The 24,459-nt window shown below is 37.2% G+C and overlaps 1 protein-coding gene across 4 annotated transcripts in view; it reads left to right on the top strand.

Moving 5' to 3' along the window:
• The window catches only part of Dym (dymeclin), a 415,428-nt gene that overhangs the window by 50,088 nt on the left and 340,881 nt on the right, over positions 1 to 24,459 (top strand). For all 4 annotated transcript variants that reach the window (XM_063231704.1, XM_023566826.2, XM_003474053.5 and 1 more), the window contains one exon: positions 23,922 to 23,974. In XM_063231704.1, coding sequence (XP_063087774.1) covers positions 23,922 to 23,974 — 53 coding nt within the window. The remainder of the gene's footprint in view (positions 1 to 23,921; positions 23,975 to 24,459) is intronic.

Raw genomic sequence — 24,459 nt, forward strand, 5'->3', positions numbered from 1 at the left:
ACTTGGTGGTGGGGAAGAACTTGTCAAGTTTGTAGAACTGAAGAGAAGTGGTATGGGGAGAAGGATGGAAGAGCTGAGAGTTATAAAAACACTGAGTTTCAGTTTTGTCCTAGTATCAGTGAAAACCACTGAAGGATTTTAATTACAAGAGGCGTGATCAGGTCTTTATTTGATATTCCCTTTGCATCACCTTGTGATAGTCATTCTGTCCTCCAGAAATTGTTGTTTCTTTACTACCAAGTTTTTTCCTTACATTTTAGTGTTTAGTGCAGGTATTCTGACTTACAGCCATCTTTTTTTTTTTTTTTTTTTTTTTGAGACAGGGTCTTCCAGTGTAATTCAGCCTCCTGAGTGTTGGTATTACAGATGTGAGCCATCACACCTGGCTTCATGTTTTTAATTTTTTTTTGTACAATTCTGTATATTTTGTTTATAGAGTCTCAGTATCTTTTCTTGTATGTACATCTTCCTTATACAGTGCTGTAATTTTTTGATTGCACAATACAGTACTGTAGTTTTATGTTATACATCACAGAACTGCATGTAAGAGTTTTGTAAAGGAAAACAGTTATCAAGTTTGAATTTCCTTTGGCTACTTCTTTGTTCTGAGCATTGTAATGTACACACAGTATATTATTTTTTTGTTTTTGTTTTTTTGTCTTTTTGAAACAGGGTCTCACTATGCAACTCAGGCTGGCCTTGGATTCACTTTATAGCACAGGCTGGTGTTGAACTTGCAACAATCCTCCTACCTCAGCCTCCTGAGCGCTGCCATTACAGAAATGTGCCACCATGCCTGGCTTGTATATAATTCTTCATTTAGTGACCAGTTCATTTAACAGCCTAGTCATAGGAGTGCAACTTGGTTATTAAACAAGGAACATCTGTACATGTTTGCAGTGCATAATGTTTACATTCCTCGTGCGAGTTGGTACATGAATATAATTCATCTTCCTTTTTCATCTCCACCTTCTGTCCCTTCTCCCTCCCTCTCTCCATCTCTTCTCGATTCCTTTCCCATTTGAGAAAATCTATCTCCCTATTTCCTACTACCCTATTTCCTATGCATGTATTACTATAATATGATATCTTTAACTCTTTTGGGAAGATTCTTAGGAGTACCTAGGTTGAATGGAATTTTTAGGTTTAGTTTTTCGAGGACTCTCCATACTGATTTCCATAGTGGTTGTACAATGTAAAAGGGGTCCTTTCCCCCTACAGCCTCACCAGTGTTTGTTATTATTTGATTTCTTTCTGGGGTGAGATGGAATCTCAACATTGTATGAATTTGCATGTCTGTATTCAACAGTGTTGAACATTTCTTCATATATTTACTATTTGTAGTTTTTCCATGAAGTGTCTGTTCATTTCACTTGCCCGCCTTTTGATTGGGTCTTTTATTTTGGGGGACTAATTGTTTTGAGTTGTTTATATATCCTGGATGTTGGTCCTCTGTCTGAAGTATAGCTGGTAAAAATTTTCCCTCCATTCTGTAGGTTGTCTCTTTATTCTATTGTGTGTTTCTTTTCCTGTGCAACTCGGGTTCTGTTAGGAAGTACTGGCATACACCAGTGACTTCAAGAGTTTTACCTGTTTTACCTTCCCCCGGTTGCTTCTGTTTTAACGTTTAGATCTTTGATTCATTTTGATTTTGTTTGTTTGTTTGTTTATTTTTTGGTACCAGGGATTGAACTTACAAGCTTGTGCTTGCCAGGCAGGTGCATATGCCCTGGGGCTGTATGCCTGGCCCCTTGACTTAGTTTAGTACATGTTGAGAGATATGGATCTGGAATCAGTCTTGTACATCTGGATAGCCAGTTTTCCAAGTGCTGTTTATTAAAAAGACTGTCTTTCTTCCAGTGTATGTTTTCGGTCCCTTTGTCAATAAATAGGTGAATGTGCTTGAAGTAGTTTCTGTACCCACAGAGTTCATTACACCTCCTGTTTTTATGCCAGTACTATACTGGGTTTTTTTTTTTTTTCACTCCAGCTTTGTAATACAACTTTAAATCCAGATTGTTGTTACCCAGGATTACTTTTGCTGTTCTGAGTCTCTTGGTTCCATGTGAATCTTAGGATTGTTTTCTCTTTTTCTGTGAAGAGTGTTGCTGATGTTTTGAATGGGATTGTTCTCGGTAATGTTTTGAGTCTTGTGTTGAACAGGAGTAGTGACAGTGGATGTCCTTGTCTTGTTCCTGATTTTAGAAGAAAAGTGTTCAGTTTTTCCCCACTTAATGTGATGTTGGTGGTAGGTCTGTCATAAATGGCTTTTACCAGTTTGAGATAAGATCCTTCTGTATCTATTTTCTTCAGTATTATTTATCATGAATGGATGTCAAATTTTGTCTTTGTTTGAATCTATTGAGATGATCATGTTACTTTTGTTTTTGCTTTATGTGGTATGTTACATTTATTGATTTGTGTATGTTGAACCATTCCTGCACCCCTAGGATTTTGAAGCCTACTTGTTCAGATGTATGATCTTCATGATGATTTGTTGTATTCTGTTTGCCTGTATCTTGAGGATTTTTGCATCTATTCACTAAAGTTTTATTATGCATACTGAACACTAGGTGGTGCTCATATAAGGCAAAAAGGCAGCATTTGGCCATCGCTTAAAGCTAATTTTTTTTAATGCTGAAATGCTACATGTTAATTTTTAATATTTTCAACAGCACAAGTAAAGCAGAAAAAGGAGATAAAAACCAGTTGGGCATAACTATTGTTGCCATTTTGGTTGCATATCCCTTTAGTTCTCATTTAAAAATGTTTTCATCATGTTCTGTAGTTTTTCTTCAACTCACATTTTCTTCATGTTAGTGCTTTTCTGCAACATGATTTTAAATTTTTGCTAAATATCCATAAGTTATTTAACTAATATTTGCCATTTAGCTCTTAATTTTCATGAGGAAAGTACAGTGAGTTTCCTGATAACTAAGTCTGTGTGTGCATCCCTAATGATGTAAGTAGACAAATTCTTTACAGTTGATTTGTCAGTAAAACAATCTTTCTATAACCGGGTAAGTAATCTTCCATTATAGAAAGTTAGAACATACAAAAGCAAAAGGGTAGTCATGTTTTTCTTATCAGATAGATAACCACCATTAATACTTTGGTTTATATTTTTGTATACTTTAAAACATGTGCGTATTCTTTAAATATATATGTGTATGTGTGTCTTTTTTTTTTTAACTAAAAGGTATACTGCGTTGCTGCTAGGTACTTTTTTGGATTAATATATTCAATATGTTTTCTTTTCAACAAATATGCATATTTTTGATTGCTAAAACAAACAAATAAACAAACATTGCTCAGTGCCTCATATTTGCCAGGCACTGTTTTTAAGAGCTGAAAACATGAAGACAAAATCCTTTGCCCTCATGCAACTTATGTTAGTAGAGAAGATGTGCAATAAACAAGTGAACAAATACATAAAGTCATTCTTGGAAGTGTCAGATATAATAAAGAAAAATAAAGCAGAGCAAGGTCCTGGGGAGTGACAGAATGGGAGCAGATACAAACAGGATGTTTCTTCAGTGAGGGAGTTTCTGGAAAAGCAGCGTTTGAGTAGAGGAAGAAGTGAAGCCAGGAAGGGAACTGTGCATATTCTGGGCAGGAGTGCAGTATTTTAGGTGGCAGGAAGAGCAAGAATCTGAAGCGGTAGTTAGTCTGGCTTGTTAGAAGAATAGCAAAAAGGCCAGTGTGGTGGGAGAGTGAGAGGAAACAAATTGCATACGGACTTTGGGCCACATTAAAGATTGTTTATGTTTCATGTTCCAGAGACGGGCATGTTTTAATGGTAGTATTTGGGAATGGAGGGTAGTCTGCTATAATTTACTGTTTTCTATGATACAGGGAGATTTTACAGAATTTTATTATCAAATACATATAAAATTTACATATTTAAAAGCCATTTTTAAATGTGTAATTCAGTGGTATTAAATATATTCATAATGTGCCTTTCTCTCCGTTTCCAAAACCTTTTCATCATTTTAAACAGAAATTTGTACGTTGGCCGGATATGGTGGCACATGTCTATAAATCCCAGTACTTGGGAGGCCAAGGCAGAATTGGTGATAGTTCAAGGCCAGCCTGAGCTACAAAGTGAGTTCAAGGCTAGCCTGAACTACCTAGTGAAGCCCTGTCTCAAGACATAACAAACAAAAAATTCACTACTAAGCTCCTTCTCCCTCCTTTCTCTGGTCTCTGGAAACCTATTCTAGGTACCTTATGTGAGTGAAACTATAATATTGACCTTTTTATGATTGACTTATTTTATTTCGTGTAATGCTTTTTAAAAAATATTTTATTTTTGGTACTCAGAATCAAACTCAGGACCTTGTGATTGCCAGGCAGGCACTGTGCCACTGAGCTAAGTATGCAGCTAGTTTAGTGTTTTTAAGTTTTACCTAAATTGTAGTCTGTGTAAGAATTTGTTTCCTTTTTAAAACTGAATAACATCCACCGTATTATATACCTCATCTTTTAATGTTCTTAAAATTTTACTTCATTGTACTAATGCATTTTCTTTAAAAAACCTTTCTCTTTAGCATTGTTTGATTCCATTACTGCTTTGATTTTTACTTCAGGGATTGTTCTTGAACATAAAATATGTACATTCTGCTAAGAGGCTTTGCCAATATAAATGTCATTGTTAACTTACTATTTATTTGTTGAACATTTATTATATGCCAGTTGCTAGGCTCATTATTTTGATGCATTTCTTTCCTCACTTAGTTCTCATGTCTGTGTATTATTATTCTTGCACATGAGAAAACTGAGGCCTAACAAAGTTGTCTAAGGTTAAACCAGGTATATGTAACTCCAGAGGTGAGTTTCATTGATCATCATGGTACACGTATGCTTTTGGAAGCATAGACTAACCACAGACCACGCTTCAAATAATGACTAAAAAACTGCACCATTAAATTATCTGGTAATCTGTAAGAATCTCCAGATTATAAAGTCACATTTTCAGGTTCTTTCAAAGGTGCAGGTCATAATCAGAGATAGTGTATTTAAATGCCATTGTTTACAATAATGCAAGCTGGCCTGTGATCTGTCTCATATTTTTAGCTTGATAGAGCAGAGTGTGTCTCCTCCTAGAGGAGCTGCTTAAATGATCTTTTCTCAAAGTTTCTTAATCTGTTTTCTTAGTTGAGAAATGGAAAAAGACTTTTGTTAAATTAGATGACAAGTTTCTGACAGAAACAAATGACTATACAATTATTTATTTCTTTGAACCTTTGTCTGCTTCTGTGTTTTTATTCTCTCTGTTATACTTAGCATACAATTTTATTAGACCTTTTCAAATTGAAACAGTCTGCTGTGTCATAGAGGTGGGCCCGGTGCATTACTAAACTGTGTTCTGAATTCTCTTCTGAGTTTTTTGTCATAAGTTTGCCTGGATGATGACTAAAATAACTAGGCCATTTTACTAATGGTATCACAATTTAAGACTTTTCTTGGCATCTTATTTTCTCAAAATGAGGAACTACAAGAAGTTTAGTTTTCACATGCTTAGTCAAAATCTTTATTTCTTGCCCTGTGTTTTATAGCTTTATGTGGTGAATTCATTTAAAAGGTGATTGAGTTTGCCCAGGATTAATTATTCCCTTAACCTCAAAGTTTAAATGGGAGGGGGCTATAAATAGCATTGTTTAAAGCATTAAAGTAGGGGGCAAGCTCTATCCCTGCTACACCCTTTGTGCCTTTTCTCATTGTGTTGGCTGGAGTCTGATATTTTTTCAGTCTTTTCTTTCTTGTAGTTTCTTGAGAAAATAAATATAACATTGCCTAGCATGTAGTTACTGAAAATTGGACAGTTCAGTGGTTATAATTCTTTCATTTGGCAGTTGAATGATAGCATGTAGAATAGTCTTGAGACTCACATGAAAATAAACTTTTTTGGTTCTGCTTGATGCATTGAAAATTGCTAAAATAATTTTATATGCAGTTTTTAATCCTTTGCATTTTTCCTATGAATAGGCCCTTTTAAAATATTAACCTTCCCACAGTTTAGCTACTGAATGGGCTGATTCTTGTTAGTTTTGTGAATGATTTCGGTAATTCTGTCTTTGCTAAGGTAAGGAGGAGACAAGGCTTCAGAAGTACTTTTTGTGCTTTTCTGAATAGTTATTTGTTGACTTAATCAGGCCATATCTTTTTCTTTCTTTCTTTCTTTCTTTCTTTCTTTTTTTTTTTTTTTTTTGTTTTGTTTGTATGAGACAGTCTCACTGTATAGGTCAGGCTGGCCTTGAACTCACTAATCTAGGCTTGCCCTCACCCTGGGACTGTGGTTAACTCAGCCCTCTGAGTGCTGGGATTACAGGTATGCACCACCACCTGGTGTCAGGCCCTGTTTTAAATTGACAAACATAGGGGGCTGGGGGATTTAGCTCAGCAGGCATAAGTGCCTGCCTTGAAAGCAGGCAGTCGTGAGTTTGATCCCCAGTGAGTTTGATCCCCAGTACCGATAAAAAGGGAAAACACACACACACAGACACACACACACACACACACACACACACACACAAAAGAAAAGAAAATTGACGAACATAATGTATTTATAAGAATAGGTATGTTGTGGACTGAAAAATGACATTATTAATATAAAGTGTCAATTTTGTAATAATTTTATGACAGAATTTTCAGTGAAAATCATTTTCAATATTTATTTTATGGACTTCATAGTTTGCTTGTTTAGCAAATCTGTATTCAGAGTCTACCCTAATTTTTACCCTTGACAATTTTTTGCCTGTCAGTTTTTCTTCAAAAGATTTCAACAGGGCGTGTAGTGCAAGCCTGTGATCCTAGCAATTGGGAGGCTGAGCAGGAGGACTGTCTTGGCTTCGAGATCAGGTTGGGCTACATAGTGAGTTCAAGGCCAGCATGGACTATAGCAAGACCCTGTCTCAAACCCCTCCTCCCAAAAAAAAGATTTTAACTATAAATTTATTACCTTCATTATTGAAATTTATATACTGGACTGGTGTGCTTAGAAGTAAAACCAGTCTAAATTACCAAAAACCATGAGGTAGGAATGTATAATTAAAAAACTTAACTTCTTGAATAAACTCGCTTATGGTTTCATGGCAGTTATTAAAGTCATCAGTCATTTTACCATTTTCCTTATCAGTATAAATTTTTAAATTTTCTTCTCAATTTTTTATCATTTTTTTTTTTTTTTTTTTACATATATAACTTTTTTTTTTGGTTTTTAAGATAGGGTCTCACTGCGTGATCCAGACTGGCTTCAAACTCATGATTATTTTGCCTCTGTGTTCAGAGTGCTGGAATTACAGATGTGTGCTACCATACCTGCTTTAGATAAAATTTTTTTAAATAAATGCAATATGTGATATGTGATATACAATAAGTAAATGTTTTTGTAATAAATACTTTTAGGATTACATACATAGAAATTCCAAGTAGTTGGCAGTAGGGATTTTAGGTTTGATGTTACCGAGATTTACTTGAATTCAAGAGTATCTAAATATTGCTCACATCAAGTGAATTAAACCAGAAGTTAGATATGTTGATTCTTACAAGTGATCTTAGGGCTTGTATTTAAATATCTCCCCAAAGCCTTCTGTGGTCTTGCGAGGGGCTTTGCGGAGCTGGCTGGATGTGGGGTGTGTGACACTAGGATTAAGAGTGTGGCATCCAATTCGTCTACTGACTGGCTTAGCGCAGTTCTGAGCTGGGTAATGGGAAGGCTCCTCCCGGGTGTGCGTGGCACCACCCAGAAGACCTGAAGCCCTAGTGGGATAAAGGGAGAAGGGAGGCCTCCTGCCGCTGTTCGGCTGCTTGCTGCCTCCTGCTGCCGCACCGTGGACTGTCCCCTCTGTGTCCACAGCCCCATACCGTGCTGCCCTGCCTTGGAGTCACTGTAGACTGTCCCCTCTGTGTCCACAGCCCCGTACCGTGCTGCCCTGCCTTGGAGTCACCGTGGGCTGTCCCCTCTGTGTCCACAGCCCCATACCGTGCTGCCCTGCCTTGGAGTCACTGTAGACTGTCCCCTCTGTGTCCACAGCCCTGTACCGTGCTGCCCTGCCTTGGAGTCACCGTGGGCTGTCCCCTCTGTGTCCACAGCCCCATACCGTGCTGCCCTGCCTTGGAGTCACTGTAGACTGTCCCCTCTGTGTCCACAGCCCCGTACCGTGCTGCCCTGCCTTGGAGGCAACTGACTGGGCTGAAAGCTCTACAAACCGAGCTGAGACACACCTTCCTCCTCACATTTGAGGGTGTTGGGTATTCTTTTTCAGCAACAGCAAAACTAACCAAGACAAGTAACTTCTCTGTTTCTGCTTATAAAATGAAAGCAATTCTATTTTAGTCAATGTTTGAGGGTTTTTAAAAGAAATTATATGAAAGAACTTTGAACAATGTGTGTGTTTCTGTGATGTGGGTAAATTTATTTGAATGTCAAAAATTAATATGCTGATGTTTTTAAATATATTTCTTTTGTAGAAGGTTACTTTCCCCAAATCTTTCCCTCTCATTGAAATACATTCTATAAAATATAACACAAAGGATGCTTTCGTTATTTTTTCTATATTGTAAACAATTTACTTTTATGTGGTGCTATGGTTTAGATGTAGTTGTCTCTCCAGGGTTTCTGTATTACATGGTTATTCTCCTTCCCTCCCTCCCTCCCTCCTTCCTCTGTCCCTCCCTCCCTCCATCCTTCTTTCCCTCCTTTTGTTCTTCCTTCCCTCTTTCACTGACACAGTGTCGTGCTATATAGTTCCACCTAGCCTTGGACTACTCAGTGTGTAGCCCAGGATGGCCTTTAACGCACAGCAGTATTCCTGCCTCAGCCTCCCAATTCTGAGATTACAGGTGTATGCCATCATGCCTGGCTCATTAGACCATTCTTGAAGTTAAGGCCAGCGCTGTTTATCACACCAGGGGATTTTGGCAGAAAGTTTAAGTCCAGAGAGGTTGTACTATGTGATGTGCCCCATCTTCCTTCTTATTTAGTATAAAAATTGATTGCCTGATACAACAAATAATTTAGGTAGTGTTGAATAGAATTTTTTCTGAATTTACAGTGATATGGTAATAATTTGCTCATTAAATTTGTGTCTTTTGTAAATTCTTTGTAGCTCATTTTGTGGGAAGGGATCTATCTTTGCATAGAGTCTTATGATTGTATACTATCATCATGTATTCACCTTGAATGTAAAGATCAAAGATTTGAGTTTGTAATTTTTTAAATTTAGCATAATATTGGCATTTAGCCACAGTTATGTACTGTTAGTGAGTAATTGGTTAGATCTTTCTGGCATGAACGTGTGATATTCACCAAAACCAAACTGCTCATTGATTTAGCAATTGTACTTGTAGAGTTTATGTTAAGGAGATAATTGAACAATTGAAAAAATACCTATAGAAAGATATAAATATATTCATATTTATGATAATAGGTCATTACTAAGAACTTAAATGTCCACAAGTAAGGAGATTGGAGCAGTCAGTCAGTCAGGATTGTGCATCTGCATGCTGGAAGAACACATACCCTTAAAAATGTCAGTCTCTTTATAGACATAGAAAGGAATCTCTAGCATATTAAGTGGCTAAAGTGAGTTATAAAATAATTTATATAGCATAATCTTGGTAGTGCAGATTGTATTTGTGTATATTTAATTGACTTTTGGGGGGGGGTATGGGGGATTGAACGCACGACCTCACGCTTGCTAGGCAGGTGCTGTGCCACTGAGCTCAAGTTTGAATAGTTTATTTTTATGGTTCAGATTTTTAAAGCTTACTTTAAAATAACTTTTATTCATAGGAAGTTGCAAAAAATGTATAGTTTTCTCTAGCACCCTTCAGTCAATGTCTCTTAACTGTAATATCTTGTATCTTACGGTCTGATACCAATGCTTAGAAGAGTGACATTTGTACAATCCCCAGAGATTATTGAGATTTCAGTGATTGGTGGTGTGTGTGTGTGTGTGTGCGTGATGTCATACCATTTTATTCTGTGTGTAGATTTGATGTAGCCACCACCCCAATTGGAACAGAACTGCTGCATCCTGATAGGGCTCTCTGCCCTTACGCCATACCCGTCTTTTCCTCTTCTCTGTCATTGTCCCACCCACGTTCCCTGATAGCTACTCATCACTTTTCTATCTGTATAATTTTACTTGAAGAAATATTATGTAAATGGAGTCATAAAATGTGTTTTGATATTGACTATTTTCGCTCAGCGTAATATCCTTATGATTTGTTGAAATTGTGTGCCTTAATAATTCATTCCCCTTTTTTTCTTCGTTTTTGGTTTTTTGAGACAGGGTCTCACTGTGTAGTGCAGGTTGGTCCTGAAGTCACTTATATAGCCCAAGCTGGCTTCAAACTCACAACGACTTTCCTGCCTCAGCCTCCCAAATGCTGAGATTACAGGCATGCACCACCATACCCAGCAATAGTTCATTTCTTTTAAAAAAATAGCTCATTCTTTTAAAATTGCTAGGTAGTACTCTTTTGTTGTAGATGTACTATAGTTGTTTTAAATAGTCACTGAGAAAGAAATACTGAAATTGATTTTACCTTTTGGCTATGATAAATAAAACTGCTATCAACATGCCTGTATTTTTGTGTGAATGTAGATTTTCATTGTTGGTGGGGGGATAAATGCTAAAAGAGTATAATTGCTGAGTAGTTATATGGTAAATGCAATTTACTTTAATATTTTTAAACTTTTACTTTATTAGTATGTATTTACAGTACATGAATTTAACAGTCATCTTGGGGAGTTAGTTTATGTACATAATATGGTTTGTTTTGTTTTCTTTTTGGTTTCCTTGAGACAGGGTCTCACTATGCAGTTCCAGCTTGCCTTGAATTCACTTAAGTAACCCATGCTGGTTTTGAACTCAGCAATTTTTCCACCTCAGCCTCCTGAGTGCTAGGACTATAGGCAAGCACTGCCGAGCCTTACTGTTTGTTTCTGTTTTAAATTTCCCTTCCTGCCCTCTCCCTCGCACATTAACTTTTATATGAAACTGCCAAATAGTTTTCCAGTGGCTATATTATTTTACATTCCTACCTGCAGTTTACTAGAGGTTCAATTTCTCTGAATCCTCCTGGCATTTAATACTACCACTCTTTAACTTTAGTGGTTCTGAATGATATATGGTATTACTTCATTGGTTTTTAGCATGATTTATTTTTTATAATAATAAGTGTATATATAAATACTTTTTTTTGTCTTTTTGAGACAGGGTTTCACTATGCAGTTCAGGCTGCCCTTGAACTCATTTTGTAGCCTAGGCTGGCTTGAACTCATGGCAATCCTCCTGCCTCAGTCTCATGAGTGCTGGGATTGCAGGCATACATCACCATGTAGGCCTAACTTTTTTTTTGTTTTTGAGACAAAGATCTCACTATGCAGGTCAGGTTGATTTTGAACTCACTGTATAGCCCAGACTAGCCTCAGACTTGCAACAATCCTCCTACCTGTCTTCAGAGGGCTAGGATTACAGCTGTGCACCAGCAGGCCCAGCAATAATAAGTCTTTTAAAAAGTTACATCCTTGTTCTGCTGCTTAATATTTTCTTTTCTTTTTGTGGTATGAGGAAGTGACCATAAGGCCATTGGACTACATTCCTAGTCCTTCTGGAAAAATTTGAGATGGTGGCTTGTTGGCTAAGCTTGAATTTGGTATCTTTCTGCATTGGCTACTTAGATGGGTTTACAATTGTGGGTCACCATGCCCAGCTAGTATTTGCTTTTCATAAGTATCACTTATTTGCAGACTAGAAATACTATTTCATGAGATGGTTGGGCAGATCAAATGACATACATTTATAATGATTTTATAAACTATAAAGCAACATATAAACATAATTATGTAATGCTGAGATTTATTAGGTGAATCTGGATTATTGATTTCTATTGTAATCTACTAGGGTTTACTTCTGCTATAGTAAAACATTAATGTAAATAAAAATCAAAGCATATCACCCATAGTTGTTTGATATAGCTGCTCTGATAATATTTCATAATGTTTACTTCAAAATTAACAATGTTTTATATATTTTAAGTATCCACTGGAGGAGGACAGCAAAATGCTGAGAAATTACTTGTGTGTTAAGGAATAAATACAGGGGTTGATTGAAAAAAAATCTTGTGTATTTAAATAAGTACTTTTTAATTTCACTAAAAGATACATTGCTGTTAATCCCACTCAGAGTCTCTCTCTGTGTCTTTGACTCTGAACACACTTGTCCTGCATTCTTGTCACTTTCTGAAGCAGCTCTGGAAGTCCTTTTTCATGAGTGTCTTTATAAGGTGTGATTACAAATATACAGTGAATGCTGCTGCTAGGTGCCATCCAGTGTAAACACAGGCTTACACAAACGTTGCAGTGAGTCCTCGTCCACCTTAGTCACTAGATCCTGTACCATGTGATTTTGGGCTCTTTTAAGTCAAAGTGACCATAAAATGTAAATGCTTTGAATTGATTTAGGACACTAAGATAGTCATAAGAGCACAACTAAAGACACTCTTGAAAAAGGGCCTCCAGCTTCAAAAAGTGACAAGAATGATAGGATAAGTGTGTTCAGTGAGGAGGGGAGTACTGTAGGGAGGTTCATGAATGGCAAGGTGTCTTTTACTCTACTGGTTTTGAAAACGTAAACATTCCCCATAGTTATCAGTAGCATCTTGTACAGTAGATGAACAAGTGACTTTAATATTTGTGCTTTTTTGGGTTTCCTCTTTTCATAGTTGTTGGAGGGCTAGAGAACTCATATATTTGAGTTGTGTGCTGGGCTCTTTACACATTGCTGTGGTCCTCACAATTACCCCATGAGACGGTGGCATCCTTCCTCCATTTCGCAGAGGAGGAAATGCGGACTGTCAAACTAGTACTGTAGTTGGCTTGTATCTAGGAAATGCGGACTCTGGAACTTCATTGTGCAGTTTTGTCATCTGTAGTTTTTCCATTGTCCCAGGACACACATCATTTTCTGTAATTGGCCAGTAATTGGAAATCCTATTGAAAAGTGCACCTGAGTTTTGCTAAATCAGTTGTTAAATTGAGAGGTAGTAAACATGGTGACTAGCCATGTGACCAGTGACCAGCCTGTGAATCTCGTGGGCACAGAGAAATTCCTTATTTATGCTGTTGGAATTCCTTTCTAGTATTTTAAAGTGGTATATAATTTCAGTGGAATTAAACCGGAAGTTTTAAAGACTGTGTGTGTGTGGCTGTCTTCTGATTTGCTAACAGTGGTCTGTGCTGACCTGACTCTTTCTTAACAACACTGGTTAATTTTTTGATTGATGTGAGCACATGATTAGGCCTTATCATATACCCTACTAAAAATGTTATTCCTGTTGTTGTTCCGATACCTTTTTCTTTTTAGTACATATCTCAGGGCAGTTGTAATCAGTGTAAATTTCTATAACGTGCCTGCTTTGCACCAGTTTGAGAGTGCTATGATGACCAGAGCCCACAGATAACCAGCTGGGCAATCTTCCTTCCATGTGCTCATTTTTATGACTTGGTGCTTTGGGGTGCTTTTCACACTTGGTTTTAGGCAATCAAAGGAGGTTACTTGGAAGAGCTGATGTCCTAACCAATTTCACTAACCATGGTTACAATCCAAGGGCACCTTGCTGCTGTTGCTATAAGGGTTTTGCTGGTATGTGTTTGATTTTGTGTTTAATAGCTCCCCATTATATTTAGGATAAAAATCCCAATTCCTTAGAGTAGTGGATTGGTAACTGGTGGTCAGCTTAACACTAGCAGACCTCAATCAGCCTGGTGTAGACAGTGAGGGTGGCCCATCTGAGAACTGTTGTCAGCATAAAAATCAGACCTGGCAAGGAAGAGTAGTGTTGTGGGTTCTTCTAAGTTGTTGTTTGGATCCGTTGGTTCTCCTGGAGCTTGTCATGCTGGCTCCCCTGATGTGTACTCAGTTGTTCTCATTGTTGGAGAAGCTCGAAACCTCATTGTCATTGAGAATGGCTGTGGTACTTTTTGGGAGAACCCTGGCCTATATTTTGAGTGTTGCTTCTTGTCTCCAGTGTAGAACCCTCAACCTTGTGGCACAGACCCTTCACCCCGCTGGCATAGACATTCTAGCTTCCACCACTGACCTTTTTGCCTTTCCAGTGCAGATTCGTAAAACAGGACTTGCCTGCGTCCTTGTCGTGGGCTGTTGGCCTTCAGCTGGACTCGTGGGGAGCATTGTTGTGGGATCTAGGCCTTTGGCTAAGTTTTCCAGGTCTTTAGTGTATGGACAGATTTCCTATATTTTCTTGTTTTTAACTCTGGGTGACTGCAAATTCTGTGTCCTGTGTGTAATTGTTCTCCTTGCAATCTCTGACTACAACACTTAGTATTGACATTCTTCACTCTTTTGATATGTTTTACAGGCTCCTCTACTGTCTGTACTCTTCAGTAACTTTGTCAGGATGTATGTTGGCAGACTCAGCAGTGGTGGCATATAGATTATGTTGATTGTTAGAGACATGATTTGGAATTAATTTGTCTCTGTTATTGGTATTCCTTGTTGAAATTCTGAAGTGGAAGCTCTTACAGAAATACATGAGTGTGAGGTTGATGGTGATGACAGCCTTCTCCCTAGGGAGATTCTTTTCATAAAATCAAAGTTAGGAAGTGAATAGATCTAGAGGACAGTTCAGAAATGGCAGTGATAATGTTTTAAGAACTTCTCTGTAGTTAAGCACATTCCAACAACCATTTCCTTGATGAAATCTTCAGGGAAATCCGGGGAAGGTTCTTAAAACTATGGAACAGTACCTAGGCCTGTTTCATGTTTCCTTCTGGGATGTGTATTTATGAACAAGCAAGATCTTGGGTATAGCTGTCTAGTCCTTTTAGTTTCAGTATTCATTGGGATGTTACCAGCAAACTGAGATGTGGCTTTATGACTTCTTCTGTATATAATACTGCCAGAATGATGGTATCACCAAAGGTCTCAGAAAGGGTACCCAAGCATCATAAGGATTGTGCAGCTAGAGCTATATCTGAGCTTTGGGTCAGTATTTTATTTTATTTTTTCTAGAATTAAGGTAGTTTAACAAATTTCGCTAAGTGATAACTAGTTTTAAGATTTATCCTTAACTCTCCATTGTTGACAGATTTCTAGTTGATCTGGAGATGAGGAGTTTATGTATCTGTTAAGTCTGAAATAATCTATGTGATTCTAATTTATATAATTTGAATTAGTATGAATATTTGGTACTTTTTTGCATGTTCCCAATGCCTCAAATTTCAGAAATCACATTCTTTAGAAATCACATTCAGTTTCTAATTGTAATTGTCTTGGAGACACTGGCATATTTTTGCAGTACCATTTTACTTTTATTTACTGCAAATGATGATTTGTTAGTTGCCTGCTGCCAGCACATCTGAGCTCATTTGTTTAACTAAAACATTATTGTGCATAGATGCCTATAACAGGCAGTAACAGTTACCAGCCACCTCAGTTGCTTACCACTTTGTTATGGGTCTAAATCAAGCAAATGGGAAAGCAGATTATTCTTAAAATGTTCCAAGAATTTTTAAAAAACTGGAGAATGGTGGGATGAGAGGAAAGAAATTCTATTACAACAATCAATGTGTTGGTTTTGGCAGGGGTGTGCCTGGCTGATTTCCTTTGTAGAAACAAGTAACACTTCAGAACATAGAAACTGCAGGCATACTGCAACAAACAGAGCCCTGTGAATCCTTTATTGAATAGATAATTACCAAGTATTTTTTTTCTGGCAGAGCCAGGGATGGTGGGAAATGTATGATTAAACCAGCACTTTCCAGTTCCCATGGAGCATATAACCTGGGCATGAAGATGCTTTGCCCAGAAGTTACGATGGCTCAGGGGAGGGCAGTGGTAATGTCCAGACTGGTGGGCTCATCACAGAATGGCAGGGGTTGGCTGATTCACTGCAAGAGGAAGCTTTCCATGTGAGCTGTAAAGAACTGGGACTACTTCAGAACAATATAGTCATACATCTGGAAACAAATAAACATCTTTAAAAATAATCTTGATAAAATTTTAGCTGGGTTGGATGGCTTACACTTGAAATAGCTACTAGGGAGGCTAAGTAGGGGGCAATCACAAGTTCCAGGGCAGCCTGGAGTTTAGTGATGCCTTTATCTATAGATCGATCAATCAATCATTGATAGATAAGCAGGCAAGTGGGTAGCCTGAGGGTGTAGCTCAGTGGTAGAGTGTCTTGGGTGCAATTCCCATTGTGGGGGATGGGTGGGTGAAGCTAAACTTCTGGGCACAGCCTTCCCGGAGATGGAGAGAGTGGGAAGTATTTCTTGAGCAAGGGGAGATAATTTTGCCTCTGGCAACAAAGTGTCTGACAGCAGCATTCAGTCATTCAGTGAATTTCTATGAAGTGTCTGCTTTGTACCAGTTTGAGAGCACTGCGATGAACAAGAGCTCCCAGATAACCAGTCGGGCAGTCTTATTACCATGTGCTCATTCTTATGCCTGGGTGCTTTGGGGTGCTTTTCTCACCTGGTCTTAGACAATCAAAGGAGGTTACTTGGAAGAACTGTAAATCAACCTCACTAATAATATTTGCTGGAATTAAGCCAGGATAGTATTATATAAGAAAATATATGCAAGCCTTGTTTTGATTTTTAGCTTTGAGAACAGCCAGCAACTTCTGTTAAGAGAAAACTGAGCACCTGGACACTCCAGCCATTAAGCCTGCTTTGTTGTTTGCTATTCCTCTGTTGATTGACCACTGCATCTCAGAACATGCCTCGGTCTCTGTGACTGCCTCTGTGTACGCTATTCCCATTTGCCTGGCTAACTCCTTTTTGGTCTTTCAGAAAAGAACTTTAGCTTTTTCCAAGATGCCTTCCCTGGTGTCACCTCTAGTGTAGGTTAAGCGTACATCTTCTGACCTCACACACATGGCTGGTCTTGAGCTTTATATTTCCTCTGTACCGTGCAGTCTGGCTGCTTCTTCATTTATCCTGGAGGCAGAGGTCACATCTTTTCATGGAGCCCTGCATATTTTAGGTGCCCAGGCACTGTTTGCTGAATAAACCACATTTAGCAGCTTTTGAAGGTTATAGCCACGTGTATATAATTGTAGCTCTTGGTCTTAGTTATAAAAGAGAGTATCATTTAATGAAGGAAGTGAAACCCAGTGAACAGATTTTATATATATGATCTAGTTATTAACCTCATAAAGCTCTTTAGAGTCCTTTGCATTTTATACCTCTTTGCTTTTTGCCTGAGTAACTGAAAAACTAAGTAATTAATGGTTCCTACTTCCTGCCAACTACTAATGTATGTTATTAAATCTGATCACAGTGTTAAAAAATTAATTAGAAGTCTTTGGTTATTAACAAAAATCAATTTGACTTAGCCTATGCCATAGAAAGGGGAATATGTGATGAAGAGACAGGGGTTTCTTAAAGAATCCAGCATTTTAGGAACATAGCGAGGCTTCAGGGAGACCTGGAACTGAGAATTGGGAGGCCAGCAGGGATCCTGAGAGTCCTTTCGATTTTTCTGCTTATTTCTGCAAAGCTGTTTTTTTTTTTTTTTTTAATTTCTTATGAGCCGGCTTTCTCTGCTTTGAAGTGGGGTAGAGGATGGTCTCCTATACTCCTCAGCTTTGTGGCCAAGTTCCAACCATATGGAAAGCCTGTCTTTCTGTCTCAATTCCAAATTCCCCAAGACGTTGGCTTGCCTTAAGCTACATATCTATCCCAGTTCAATTGTATGGCCAGAGATTGGGTCATGTTGAACAAGTCTGTCTCCTTCTGGTAACCTCTGAAGAGTATATGAGACAACAGAAAAAAAGAGGAGAGAGCAAGGTAGACAGGAGAGAGGCATCATGACGCTGTTGATATTCTAAAAATATCTAATAACAGTGATAAATACTAGAGACCAATAAACTAGCCTGGGATCATTTCTAGTTTATCTTTGCCAAAAATATTTAGTCTTTTTAAAACAATTATATTCATCCTTTCATTTTTATTTTTCTTGGGTACCAGAGATCGAACTCACAACCGCACGGTGGCCAGGCAGGTGCTCAAACAACTGACCTAATTCCCTGGTCCCTATATTTATCCTTTTAATATTAGTATAAGTTGATATTCTTAAGGTAATGACATAGTCACTTAAATTGTTAGGGAGTCTTAGTTTTGATGTTGGTAATATTTCTTAAATATGATACTATATTTAATTGTTGGGAAATATCTATTCAATAGATATATGATGAGTCACATGTAATTTAAAGTTTTCTAGAAGTTCCACTGAAAAAATAATCAAGCAATTGAAATTAATTTTAACAATACATTTTACTTAATGTTATATTCTTAAATAAATATATACACAAAACACTTAAGATAGTTATACTACTGATTGGTATTTGCTCATTGAAACGAAAGGTTTTTGCCTATATTGTTTGATAAATTTTTCATGCCTATATCTTGTAATATGAGCAACTACTTTGAAGATAACAATACACAAAGTACCTAACCATTGTTACTTTCCTACAGTCTTATTTTGAAATCTTATGTCATTAATTTCTTTCTGCTTAAAATAAAAAAGAAACAAAAAATGTTATCTTCCAAATATTGTTTCATAAATATAAAATTAAGAATGAAGTGTTTCCATTCTTTTTGAATTTTTGAAATCTCAGATATATTTTGCATTCCAGCATATATCAATTTGAAGTAACCACATTTTAAATTGTGACTACTGGTAGTTCAGTGGTTACCTTCTTAGTTTTAGAACTGTCTAAAAGCAATGTTTTCTTCTTCAGATCTTCAAAAATGTACTTGTTAAAAAACCCTAATTGAACTTATTGATTGATTTTTTAAAAAGGGCTTCATCAGAGCAACTCTAGGGATGGAGATTTTTAAACCGTTCACAGAAGAGTTGCTGGTTTGGAGGATTTGCTACGTGGCAGTAGAAGATATATAATTCTTAACTGAATCACGAGGCTTGAAAGCTGGTTCTTGTTTTTGTCAGTCCTCTGATTCCTGGAATGTTACTTAAACTCCTTGGGAGCTTCAGTTTGCCTATCTATAAAAATAGGACTAATAATGGTCTTGCTCATTAGAAGAGAATTTTATAGGATTTAAGTGCACTAATAAACTTGAAAGTGCTTTGAAAGACATTTACAGGGTTTTACAAATATACAGCATTGGTTTAATTTAACTGCCCCCTCCCAACTACATTTTGGAGCCAATAATTACTATCATTTGTTATGAGTTTACTTTGTGCCAGGAAGTGTTCTAAGTATATTATACACATTATGTAATTTAATCATAACAGCTTGTTTAAGAGGGTATTGTTATCTCTGTTTTATGTATGAGGAGCCTAAGACATGAGGGTTAGGAAACCGGTCCAGGGTCACATATTTGGTGAGTATTTAAACTGTTGGGAATGCAGGATGTCCTGCTTCGTACCAGTCTGAGAGTGCTGTAATGAACAAGGAGCCCCTCGTTGGGATGAAATGCATAACCATTTTTAAGTATATAGTTCTGTGGCATTAAGTATAGACACAAAGCTTTGTAACTATCACTGTCGTCCATCTCCAGAAAGTCTTCATATTCTCCAGCGGAAACTGTGAACCTGCTAAACACTAAGTGTCCATTTCCTCCTCCTCAGGCTCGGGGGACTGCTGTTCTACTTTCTTCTTCTATAAATTTGATCTCTCCACTACATACAAGAGAGCTTATGCAGTATTTATCTTTTTGTGGCTAGTTTATTTTACTTGGCATACCGTCCTTAAGGTTCACCCGTGTTGTAGCACATGGCCAAATAGTATGTCGTTCGATGTTTGTATCTCATTTTGTTTGTCCATCTCTTGGTGGAACTTGGATTGTTTCTACCTTTTGGCTGTCATGAGTAATGCAGCTATGAAGATGGGTGTACAGATATTTCTTCAGTGTGCTGCTTTTACTTCTTTGGGGCACATACTCAGAAGTAGAATTTTGGATCATGTGGAAATCTTTAACTTTTGGAACCACATATTATTTTCTACAGTGGCTGCATTATTTTGCATTGCCGACTAGTGATGTCAAGGGTTTCAATTTCCTCACATACTTAACAACACCTATTTGTTTTCTGTGCATTTTCTTTTCTTTTTTTGATAGTAGCCGTCTATATTAGTCACCTCTCTTACATGTATATCTTGTGATTGGCCCTAAGGCCAACTAAGACATGAGGGTTCGGAACCAGTCAGGGTCACATATTTGGTGAGTATTTAAGGCAGAAGCGATACTGTGGAGGAAAGCTGCTCACTTTATGGCAGCTAGAAAGCAGAAAACAGAAGAGCCTAAGAAGAGAAAATAACCTTCAGAAGGCATAACCCCATTGACCCAGTGCCTCTGGCTAGACCCCAGCAGCCAATTCAGTTAATGAGCATATCAGTGGTAAGGTTGTGTCTTCATTATCCTATCATATCCCTGGGCCCCACCTCTAAACATTGATGTGTTTGGGCCCACGCTCTCACAGCATGAGTCTTTAGGGGAAGTTTTCATATTTAAACCATAGCACCATCTTAATGGGTGTGAAAAAAAAATAAACTTCCAGTTGGTGCATTGGGTTTGTTGAATTTTCCTGAGGAGAAGTCCTAGGTAGCAGCCTTCTATGTACTTATTGGCTATTTGCACATCTCCTTTGGAAAAAATGACCATTCAGATCCTTTGCTTTTTTTGAGAAGGGTCTTACTGTGTTGCCCAAACTGCTGTCAAACAGGTGAGCTCAAGTGATCTTCCCACCTCAGGCATTCTGAGTAGCTAGAATGGTATGGACATACCACCATGCCCAGCTCCCTTTTTTAAATTGGGTGGTTGATTTCCTTTGTTGTAAATTAATTATAGGATTTTTAAAATAATATTCTGGCCATCAGCCTCTTAATATATAATACAACTTGCAAACATTTTTATCTGTTGTTTGGGTTGGAGTTTCTTCTGTTGATTTGATTCCCAGAATTTTAAAATTTTGATAAAGTACAGTTTATCTGTTTTCTCTTTTGATCACTGTATTTTTGCTGTCATAACGAGGAAGTCATTGCTAAATGCAAATGTCATAAAGCTTTCCCTTTAGTTTTCTAAGAGTTTTGTCCATCTTGGTCATTGACTCTTGTCTCTATTAGCTTGTGTCTGTCTCTACATCTGTTCATGTCTTTTTTTTTTTTTCTTTTTAAGACAGGATCTTGCCATGCAGTTCAAACTGACATTGGGCTCACTTTGTAGCCCAGGCTGGTTTTGAACTTGCTACGATCCTCCTGCCTAACCCCCCTGAGTGCTGGGATTACAGGTGTATACCACCATGCCCAGTCTGTCCATCTCTTATCTCTTATTTGGGAACCATTGAAATTTCTGTATGCTCTTTCTTTTATTTTCATTAAAGTATTTGGCTATATTGCAAACATCATGGTACTTTTTTTTTTTTTCTTTTTCCTTTTTATTGGTACCAGGGATTGAACCCACGACTGCCTGCTTTCAAGGCAGTGCTTATGCCGCTGAGCTAAACCCCCAGCCCTATCATGGTACTTTTTGTATCTCCTAAAAAATAATGACATTTTTTGGCAAATATATGAAAAAATGTTCATCAGCATTGGTTGTTAGAGAAATGCAAATTAAAATTACACTGAGATTTCATCTCACCCCTGAAAGAATGGCCAGGATCAAGAAAACCACCAACAGCAAATGCTAGAGAGGATGTGGAGAGAAAGGAACTCTCCTGCATTGTTGGTGGGAGTGTAGACTAGTGCAACCATTGTGGAGGTCAGTCTGGAGATTTCTCAGAAAACTAGGACTGGAAACCCCATATGACCCAGCTATACCTCTTCTAGGCATATTCCCAGAAGAACTGAAAGCATCATACCACAGTGCACCTGTGATATATGTGCACCCATGTTTATAGCAGCACAATTTGTAATAGCCAGATCTTGGAAACAACCTAAATGTCCATCGACTGAAGAATGGATAAAAAAGTTGTGGTATTTTTATACAATGAAGTACTACTCAGCTATAAAGAATGACCGCATTGAGACATTTATAAATAAATAGACGCAGCTTGAGACCATACTCATAAGTGAAATAAACTCACATGTATAAATACCGAATAGTTTCCCTAGTGTAAGAAATGATAAGAATACATAGAAGTATGTGGTAATCATGATTCCCAGTCATATTGGTTTGAAGCCATATAATGTTTTTACTCATTAACTGCAATGGCTTTAACCTGGGTTGTTCGATTTTAGTATCTATGATAGCATGAATAGCTGTTTTGAAGAAAGTAACACAACATAAAAAGCTAGTGCTGATTTAATATCATCTTGTTTTGAAGTCCCATCAAGCTGTTGTACACCTGTTTCCACTGGTTTTAACATGTAGTATCTTACTATATTTCACTATATGCTATAGTATAAACAAAATTCTTTATAGGCAAAGAGATAATATAGAAACCGTTGTTCAGTTTCTATTAGCAGGTTCTAAATACCCTGTAATTCTTGCATTCTCTTGAAAGACTTCACACTGCCTTGATATGCTTGATATTATAGCATATGAAGTTACACTCAAATAATTTAAGGAAAGAGGCACTATGGTGACTACTATTATGTTAGATTATCTGGTGGTGAAACACAATGATGCTTGAATTGCTCGGTTCTGCCCTGCGTTGTTCTATTACAATCCTCCCTTATCTCAATCTCCCCCCTGCCACTTTTTTAAAAAAATTAATCTTTTTTCTCTCTTTTTTTTAATTAAGGGAAAACTAAATAAAAATTACGGGACATATTATAGTAACTTTTTTGTTGTCCTATTAACCTGACTTGCACCCCAGTATTACTCTCCCCATCTTGTTCTGTCTGATTATTATATATTCTATTTTGTTTGACAGTATCAAGTTTGAAGGTATAGGCAACCACTTTGAAGGCAATAAGATATACTATGATGCCCAATATGGATTGACTATTATCCTTTTTTTGAAGTCCTGTAAAGTCCTCAGTGTAGATTTTATTGGTTTTGTTCTGTACTGTTTTGATCAATTCTGTTATACCTGATGATATAGACAACTCAATTTAAAAATAGCAAGAGGCACAATGGTAACCACTTTTGATCACCTGATACTCTATTTTTGCATCATGTGCTATGCCCACCCTTCTGTTGTAACTGACTCTGTTTTGCTTAGTCACATTTGTTTTTATTCTCTTCAAAAAAGTAATAAGAACTGTGAGAGTAATAAAACCCTAAAAGTCTAATTGTTACTGTAAAAAAGAGAGGAAAGTAAGGTGGACTAAGCGATATAACTGCAGGTATGTTCGAGTGTGTAGGATGGAAAACCATATAACTGAGCTTTTGTTGGATCATTGAATGGAACTGTCTCCAATTTCACTGTATGAATGTCCACTTTATATGCTTTAATTTAGTAATATGGACAACTGTTTCTGGGAAGATAATATGTAACCTATTAATTGGTGATTTCGTACTGTATATATTTTTTTCTTGAAATACTGTATTATTTGTACCCTTTTACTGCATTGTTTTTTTAATGTCCTTTTTTTTTCTCTCTTTGAATAAAAAAATGACATTTTTATAAATTATTGTAATTCCATTATCAGTACTCCTGTAGAACTGGGCATGTGAGGCCCTTGCTGTATGTTCTCTAATTTGGAGTGTCTTTCTCAAATGTATGTTTCTCCTTTTATCCTAGTGTCTGAAAGATAGGGAACCCCAAGCTCTTCTGTTCTGGCAACCTTCTGTTGAGAACTATGGCAGATTTCCTTACTGCATTGAAAATTGTAGCTCTAGTCTATAGTGCTGATTGTATTGTTTGTCTTATGCACCATATTTTTCTTCTAATTTATTTTTCTCTTACTGCTTTGGCTGGTTAGTGTATTAGTGTATGGTATCTTTATAAATTACTTTTCTTCTTTTGTCTCTCTAGCACTGAGTTGAAACTCTTGGAGGAGGCAACCATTTCTGTCTGCAAGTGTTTAGGTAAGCATACAAATGGGGTAAGGAAAGAATTGTCTATAAACATTTTTGATAGTGTAATATGAACTGATGAATGAAGTGATATATTCTTGGTTATGGTGATAGTAATTATTTCTGTTCATTGATGGTGTTAGAGGTTACCATTTGGTCATTATACGCTTGGCTATATTTGTAGTGGTAATGCTTAAGCTGTTGGTATTATTTCAGCTCTTTTTTTTTGGTGACTGTGGAAACCAAAATATTATGTTGTATAGTTGCAGCACAGTTCACATAGAACTTAACATTTGTCCTATGACTTGCCAATTGCTCTAATTGTGCTATTGTTGGCTGTGTCAACCAAAATAATTTTTACTCATTAAAATATACTAGGAAGCTTCTCTATTGCAAATTGATATTGTGGTAAAACACATGGGATCTGGAACAATTTTATGATCTTCCTTCAAGCACTGTTACTTAGTAGCCAAAACTTAATTTTGTCATCTAATTTG

The sequence above is a fragment of the Cavia porcellus genome, unplaced genomic scaffold (genome assembly GCF_034190915.1).
Source record: "Cavia porcellus strain 051 isolate PalLab524CR breed Dunkin Hartley unplaced genomic scaffold, mCavPor4.1 scaffold_20, whole genome shotgun sequence".
NCBI lineage: Eukaryota > Metazoa > Chordata > Mammalia > Rodentia > Caviidae > Cavia > Cavia porcellus.